At 35.4% G+C, this 8,644-nt stretch overlaps 1 protein-coding gene across 1 annotated transcript; it reads left to right on the top strand.

Annotated features, from left to right (window-relative positions):
* Positions 1–4,762: 4,762 nt before the first annotated feature.
* Positions 4,763–5,791, top strand: LOC139899525 (uncharacterized). The gene is made up of 2 exons (XM_071882359.1): positions 4,763–5,391; positions 5,480–5,791. The coding sequence occupies exons 1-2, from the start codon at positions 4,785–4,787 to the stop codon at positions 5,542–5,544; spliced, it is 672 nt and encodes a 223-aa protein (XP_071738460.1). The 5' UTR covers positions 4,763–4,784; the 3' UTR covers positions 5,545–5,791.
* The last annotated feature ends 2,853 nt before the right edge of the window (positions 5,792–8,644 follow it).

Raw genomic sequence — 8,644 nt, 5'->3', positions numbered from 1 at the left:
GTCAATGTCAAAGGACGTGCAGAAGCAACATATAGGTTTTGGATCTTCTCTACTTCATAATCCCACTTCTCAGGAAGACCAAGTGCCAACACTTTTATTGCCTTATCATCTTTTACCTCAATCCCATAATCCGTCATCTCTGCAACCAATAACCTGTACCTTTCTAAGGTCTGGCTCAAAGTTTCTGTTGGAAGTGCTGCAAACACCTTCCACTCATCCTTCAACACTTTACCTTTAGTTGCTTTATAAGTAGCAGTACCCTCAGTTGCGGACACAATAGCCTGCCAAAGAGTATAGCACGTCTTATAACGGTTCTTAAACTGACCGAAGATTTCCTTAGACAAGGCTTGCGTTAACTGAGCATAACACCGACACTCAAGATTATACCCTTCGCGTTCTGCGGGATCAAAATCATGAGTTTCTTTAGGTTCACCGTCAGCCCCTGATGGCCAAACAAAAGGAGTCTCAATACACTCCCAAAGTCGAGAATCTTGTCCATTAAGGTAAATCACAAACCTAACTTTCCATTCTAAAAAGTCTTTTAAGTTTTCAAGCCTCGGAACTTTATTGTTAGATCCTGATTCACTTTCGCTTAATAACAGTCTTTGAATTACGGGTGCAATAACAAGTGCACTGTATTCGTTTGTTAATTTCTCGTTTGTATCAGACATTATTAACTGATTAAGTGATTAATTATGGATTAATTAAATTATTCTGGATTAAAAGAGGATCGGCCGATGGACTGAGACGATCGGTCGGAGGACGGAGACAATCGGTCGATGGTCTAAGGACGAACGGTCGATGGTCTAGACAAACGGTTCAAGGTTATCACAAACTGTCCTCCGGTTCAACTTAAGACGGTCGGTCGAGTGTGAGTGACTATCGGTCGAAGGTCAAGACACTCGGTCGATGGTCAATGACGATCGGCCGAGGGTAGTTCTTACGTATCTGGGCAGAAAAAAAACTAGGGTTTTTGGCCAAAACTCAAATTTTGATTGATTCTAACGTTCTGGACTCAAACAAAACCGATGAAAACTTCACAAAAACACCTTTGAACACAAAAACACTCGAAAACACTGGATTTAAACGTAAAAGTTCCAACCTTTTAATTGAAACCCGTTTTGACACAAACCCTAATCACAAAAATCAAAAATTCGACTCAAATAACGTATGGATCAGCAACACAACGCTCTGATACCACTTTGAAGATGTAATTCGGACCTTAGATCATACGTTGTATCTAGATTAATGGCGAAAACACTAATTAGAATGAGTCGAATACGTATTAGACTAATGGGATCGAATTAACCAATGAATAATTGATAGAATTGATGCCTAAGACTGTGTATTCGGTTGGTAAGGCTTTTGGGACGATTATCAGCAAGTAATACGACGGCCTAAGGGTTTATGGTGTGTAACCTAACACAAAACCACGAAACCCGTATTTATACTAAATACAGTGACCATCGGCCGGTGGTCGGGGACCTTCGGCCGATGGTGACAGTCCCTCGACCGATGGTCCCTACCATCGGTCGATGGTCTTGAGCAGCCAACCGACTGCTTGACCTATTCACGACATTATACTAAGCATCATAAACACAAAGTATAAATGTCCACGTACATATATGACTGAAATATCAAGTACATAACAAATAGAACAATAAACGTAATAGAACTCGGGATTTATGCACCAAAAGTTTTCATCCAATCAAGAAGGACAAGTATATATTTCTAGGTAAACATATCTATCTAATCTTGTTGGCATCAAGTGATGGAGGTAACTTGGTATAAACTTGCTAGTTGAATGATATTATGGCTGCATGTTGTCTGTGGGGTCCATAATAATTTTAATTTGTTCTTTTGTAATCTTCAGTTTATGATATGATGTTGGCTCTATTAAGAGAATGATGACATAACAGAATTTGATTTGCTATAAACTCTTTCTTGATATAATCTAATTAGTTTATTATGGATATGGTTGTGACATGATATTATTTTAATGAAGTTTAATGTGTACTGCCTCCTCATGATTTGGATTTGGGATTAAAAACAATCTTTTTTTAGTTATGCTTTTTAAATGTTGTTGTCTTAATGCATTTCATCCTGTTACAGATTTAAAAAAAAAAAAAAAAAAAATTATCTTGATTTGATAATGTTATAATGTTTTTGTTGGTGGAACAACTCTTAAATCTGTTTTCATAGTGTTTATTTAAAGTTTCAATTAGTTAAAACACGGCCTTCACTTGTATAAAAGTCCATGCAATTTAAACTGAAGTTAAGAGAGTCGTTGTGTTTTGAATTGCTATGTTAAGTGTTAACAGATAACTGGTCGAAAAATGTTGACAGATAATTTAAAAATGAGGCTCGAAAAGCAGGAATTTGATGCAAGTTAACTACCTAAAGGACTCATTTTTGGTCTTCTCTCAGGGTTTGGAAATTTCCCTACTGTTGAGTGTTGGCCATTGTTTTTATATTGTAATTGTAATGTTAAATTCTTCATCAAAAAACTTACTAGATAACCATGTATGTCTATGCCTATGTCAACTATGTATTGTTTTTTGTTTATTTTGTTCTTTTTGATGAAAAAAGTCTGAAGAATATTTTCACCCAATGATAAATGCTGAACACAATCTTAGCCACATGATTTTTCCCTTTTAGTCACTGTTAAGAATGGGTATTAAGTTGAAGATTGAATGATTTTGTGGCTGCATATCGTCCACAAATCCGTCAAGAGTTATATATTTTGAATGATTGATATTCTGTACATCCTCTTTGATCAATGTCAATCTAGGTTACATGTGCTTTTTTCAGACTCTTATAAGTCCTCTGTTTTTGTAACTTTATATTAACTTATGAACATTGAGAAATAATGGTATCTATAACCTTGGCCTAGATATTATCTATCTTTATTGGAGTATATTTTAATTACAACTAGTTGCTATGAAGGTTTATTATGCTGACTAATTCTAAGATTTAGGCTATGTTCAGTTTTCTTTTAATGGAATGATTCAACGATATATACTAAATCGTTCGGCATTTAATGCTCAATGATGAATTGTATAGTATTCAACGCGTTTGTCTGTAACATCTGAATGCCAAGTGATGCTGAATGAAACTAAAATATGTGTTGGATCATTTAGAGTTAAAGCTATAACCGTTAAGTACCTTCATTTTTAATACTCATCTTAAATTATATATCCAAACACTTAACAAACAATTATATTTTTTAAATTTATTCATCTATAATGTTAATACAATAATTTTACGTTATTTAGAGTGATCATTCATAATAATTATTAACCATGTTATTGTCATTTAAAATTTAATTCAATCAGATATTTGAGTCACTTGATAATTAATCATTACATCTCTTTCTCTTCTTACTATTAAAACAAAGTAAATATTTGCAAAGCATATTGATTAAAAGTTGACTTTACTGAATATGAACTAGTACAACAATAACAACAAAACTCAATCTCACATGTGTAGGGTATGGGGAGGTGAGACGTAGACAATCTTTCCTCTACCCTAGAACAAAGAGAAGTCGTGAAACACTCCAAGGCTAGAGAAAGTCTTCACTCTCTATGTTCGACGGATAGAGAGATTGTTTCCATAAGGACCTCCGGCCAAAAAAAAAAATACAAAAATAGAATAGAAATAAAAATAAAATAAAAATAATTAATAACTTGAATATTTTAAATTGTATATATATCCACTTCACCGTGAGATTATACGACATCGTTTAAAACTATGAATACATAAGATTAATTATACGCGGTCATACCAAAATCGATTTCTTCAAAGCGACCATACCCAAATCTATATCTTAAAACCGATCTCTAATTAAAACCAAATCGATTATTTCCAAACCTAATCATCAATATCACGATCAGCGTCTGCGGAGTAATCGAATTAGTCGCCCTCCCGTGTGAGTATTCCTATTGAATTGCGGACATCATGGTATGGGACCCTCTCGGATAGTCCAAACAGGAAAGAAATCAAACCTTCTACTTTAAAAAAACCACCGACCAAAACTTATACGTATTGGTTTTTACTAACGCTATTCATAAAACCCACCGACAGCTGACCAGTACATGGATCTGCTTTACTCCGCAACTTCATCAGCACGTGATGGGTTCAAACCCCTTTAACATTAATAAGAATGGGTGTTTTGTTCCGATAGAGTAATTATAATATCTAGGTGTTTTTTATTTATTTTACTTTTTTCTATATTAGTACGAGAATCATTAATCTCGCTTCTCCATAAAGTACACACATTACAAGTTTTTAACTTAAGCTCTTAATCAAACAAATCCACTATTTCAATAATTTTGTCATACAAATTAATTTAAAATTAAAAACGCAAAAGGAATCAAAGCTGATACACAACGTTGATTGGTCAAACACAGTGTGTTCAAAATCCATTGAACCGACAAGGTAACTAGGCAAACCTAAATTTAACATTTAAATATGTCCATGCGTAAATTCTTCTCTTTTTTTTTTTTTTTTTACATAAATAGTACTGTATTATCCAACTCAAATATACACGTAAGTGTATATACATACTTTATACTTAAATAGATAGACATACAATACATTACAATACAGACTTAAGATAACGAGATCCGTGATACGGAGTAGTATTTTAACATATACCTTTTCTATCTTATATATACGCGTACAAGTGAGGGGGTACCACCATATTGCTTTCGAACAACATCATTTAACATTTAATTCTTACAAAACTTGCTTTTTGATATCTCCAAAAGACCAAAGACAAATAAATGGAAGATAGTATGCTAGACATGCCACATATGGCATTTGATGAAAAGACAGCCGGTAGCAAAAGAGTTAGAGATGGTGAAGAGGAAACTCGTATAGGAAGGCTCGAAAAAAGGCCTAGTGGGATTTTGGGCGTTATCAATATTGAAGACTACAATGACAATAATAGTAGTCACGAAGTAGCCGGAAATGGTAATGGTGGTGGGATCATTGACACTATTATTTCAAATGTATTTCACAAGAATGAAAACGGTGAAGAAAAAGAAAGTGACCGTGAAGCGAAAAATGATGTCTTAGATATCAAAGATGAAGATAAGATTGAAGAGTTGGGTGTAGGGAACGTCGAAAATGGTGGTGGTGAAGGAGGAGAAGCCGGTGGTAATGGCGGTGGGATTATAAACACATTTTTTTCAAATATATTTCAGAATAATAATGGAAGTGCGAATGGTTATAGTGATCAAGCGAAAAGTGATTTACTTAATGAAGTTACTGATGATAAAATTGAAGATTTAGGTGGTGGTGGTGGTGAACTAGATGGTCATATCAATGAAGAGAAGTTAGTTGAGAAGAATGATGCCATTTCTGATTTGCCTAACAAAGATCCTGAAGGTATAGAGTTCATCCTTGCTTAACAAATTAAGTTATCATTTATTTATTGTTCAAATACTTGTGTGTTTATGAACCAATTATGTAACAGAAATCAAGTTAAAGATGCGGCCCGATGATTATTCTGAAAGAGTGTTTTTTCTAAACAACAATTGAAGCGGAAGATCATACTAAGCATCTAAGGAGGTCTATATAGTTTAGTTAGCTCATCATTAATTGTCGATACGACTGTTGATATTGTGTACCAGAAAACCATAGATTGGTCCTTTCAATAGCCGAATCCAACATCAGGTTCTTGTTGTGCGCCGGTTTGATCTTTTTAGTTCAATGTTGAATCTTCATCTTATGCAATTAATAATCCAAAAATTTCTACATACATTGATACTTTACAAATGAGGAACAACTCTGGCTATTTCAGTTTAGTTATATTTATTAAAGTATCTTAACTTTGAAAAAGAAATTAAATCAGTTATTTTTAACATGTTGTTTTTGATGGTTTTATTAGCATTCTGTTGGTATGATTTTGGTGATTATGTTTGGACAATACTACGATACGAACTTTTCTATGCCTATTATATTTTTGTTGAAATAGTGGTAATAGTAAGAGTGGTCCCAAGACTTCCTCTCCAAGATTCGCTCCCATATCAGCGTCACATCAGCACTTTCTTTTCAGGATTAACCCAGGGCTAAACATTACAAAATGACATACTTTCTCATAAAAATTTAGACCCATTATATTAATTAAATATTGTGCGGTACAAATAATAGAACAAATGTACAAGTTATTCTAGTATTTCATCCGTCTAGCAATATGACTCAAGAAGACAAAGAAGAAGGCGAGGAACAGGGCGGTGGCCTGAGCGGATGGCTGGGCGCAGAGTTGCCATCGCCGCCCAAGTGGGCGGACTTGTGGACGGCTTGGAAGATCAAACCGTTGGGACCGCTCTAAGTAAACTCATGAGATTTTACGTATTCAAGTTAGACCTTATTTACGTATTCAAGTTAGACCTTATTTATCGCGTGTGCTCGAGGGTATTTTTTCATAAGCACGCCGCTAACACGCTTCTAACGCGGCATGCTCACATTAAATTGAAATAGGCGTGCTCATTTCAACCCTACAAAGTTTAAAGGCATGCTATTGTTTTTTAATGATATATCATATATATTTTAACTATTCTTATCATTTTTTTCACTCAACTATCAATCATATTTTAATACATAACTTAACACGTCACTCAATACATCACCCCACTACGGAGTATTTTTCAGTTACTAATACGTCTATCACGTCAGTGCCAAATACTCCATTCCACCCCCAACACACTACTTTTGCTCATCACCATTGAAAATGCTATTATATATGAATGTGTATTTTTTTTATCAAATGTATATGGTCAACTCGGATTATCTAATATGGAGTAGCTGTTTTTAACTATATCTTTGACCAGCTATACCTTTAATGCTAGATATTTGAATTTGAATATGAAATTATTTTATAAAGATATTTAGACCAATTACTAGCTAAATCGTATACGGAGTAGTATAAAATATTAGTAGTACTCCGTAGTATTTAGGACAAGTAACATAAACCTCAATGCCAAAGTAAATTTAAACTCATTACATGTGAAATCATTCGTACTGAATTACATAATGTACATACTTCAAAATTGATTTTTTTAATTCTAAGTATACCAGTTAAATGTTGAAGGTGTGAAGAATTTGATCAAATGAAGAATGCGTGACTTGGTGAACAAGGCTTGACTTGGTGAACAAGTCGTAGGGAACTTGACTTGGTGAACAAGTCGTAGAGATTCTGTTGCCTTAATTAAATCTTCTAGTAGAAATGGAGTATGGAGCAAGTAATAGATATATGGAATGTCTTTTGCTTTAAGGACAAGTTTAACTTGGTGGACAAGTTTAACTCTTCCTATAAATTGTAACCCCTAGCCTCATTGTAATGTGTGCACGAAATTAATAGAAGAAAAATCTCTGATTTGCGCCTGTGGAGTAAACCTTTCTCTGTGTTTTGGAGTTGGGATATAAACACGTTAAATACCATGTGTCGTTTATCGTTTTTATTTATCGTTCTAGCTTTATTAATCATTTTTTGTGGGTTTGGTGGTTTGATGAATCACCTGTCTTATTAGGGCCTACCGAATTCCTAACAAGTGATATCAGAGCTTCAAGGTTCGAAGACGGGCAAGATGGCGATTTGAAAGCAAGATATTCGATATGTTTGATGATTCGGGTGTTCATCAAGGTTAGATTAAACGACAGGGTTGTGTGTCTTGCAACTTGTGTCGAGATATCAAAGATTTGTTGCTGAAGACAAAGAAGAGATTTTCTGGAAGATCCGGATATCGGATCTAAGTTATCATTCCTTGCGGTCCCGTTCGAGGGAATGATGAACTTTTCAAAATTCGGATTCTACTGTGCAGCTGGAGAAGAAAAATTACTGCGGGTTCGTTAGCCGTTGGATCGGCTTAAAATTTTCACCGATGGTGCTGGAGTCATAGATCTAGTAGCTGTAAAAATTTGAGGGAGATCGGTCCTTTAGATTTCATGATATGATTTTTCGAATGCTTCTGTTCAAGGTTTAGTTATAGAGCTGTTAGAGGAGAAAAATTCCTACGGGTCCGTTAACCGTCGGATCGCCTTGAAAATTTTACTGTAGATGTTACACTCATAGATCTAGTCTTGGTCAAAATTTCACAGTGAATGGATCTTTAGATCTTGAGTTATGTTTTTTCGAAGTTGCAGTCGTTTGGGTTTGGAGCTGCTGTAAGAGAAAATTCGTAGAGGATTCGTCTACCGTTGGATCGACGTGAAACTTAGCCTGTAGGTTCCAGAGTTACTGATCTAATAGTGGTAAATTTTTGGTGATGATCGGACCGTTGGATCTTGAGATACGGTTTTTTAAGGTGCGGCAGTTTTATGAGAGAGAGTTCCGGTTTTGATGTTGCGAGTGGCGAGTCGTTTTGTCTTGCGAATCTTCGGGCGATAAAGGCTACGATTTTTTCGGAGATGTAGGTTTGTTACGAGAGCCAAAATATATTCCGGATGTGATGGACGGCGCTGTGGGCGCACCTCTCAGCGTGTGTGCGTTCTCTTGGTAACGTTGAGTTGATCCTGAAGTCTTGTATCGAAATCTCACTGGTCCGCACACAGACAGTTGAGAGTTCCGTATGGCGGCGGTAAAGGTTGGGTCCGAAATATCGTTGGAAGGGAGGCCCATATGGATTTGGGTTTGAGGGGA

This window comes from Rutidosis leptorrhynchoides, chromosome 3, assembly GCF_046630445.1.
Source record: "Rutidosis leptorrhynchoides isolate AG116_Rl617_1_P2 chromosome 3, CSIRO_AGI_Rlap_v1, whole genome shotgun sequence".
NCBI lineage: Eukaryota > Viridiplantae > Streptophyta > Magnoliopsida > Asterales > Asteraceae > Rutidosis > Rutidosis leptorrhynchoides.
This window is presented reverse-complemented; position numbering and strand designations above follow the sequence as displayed.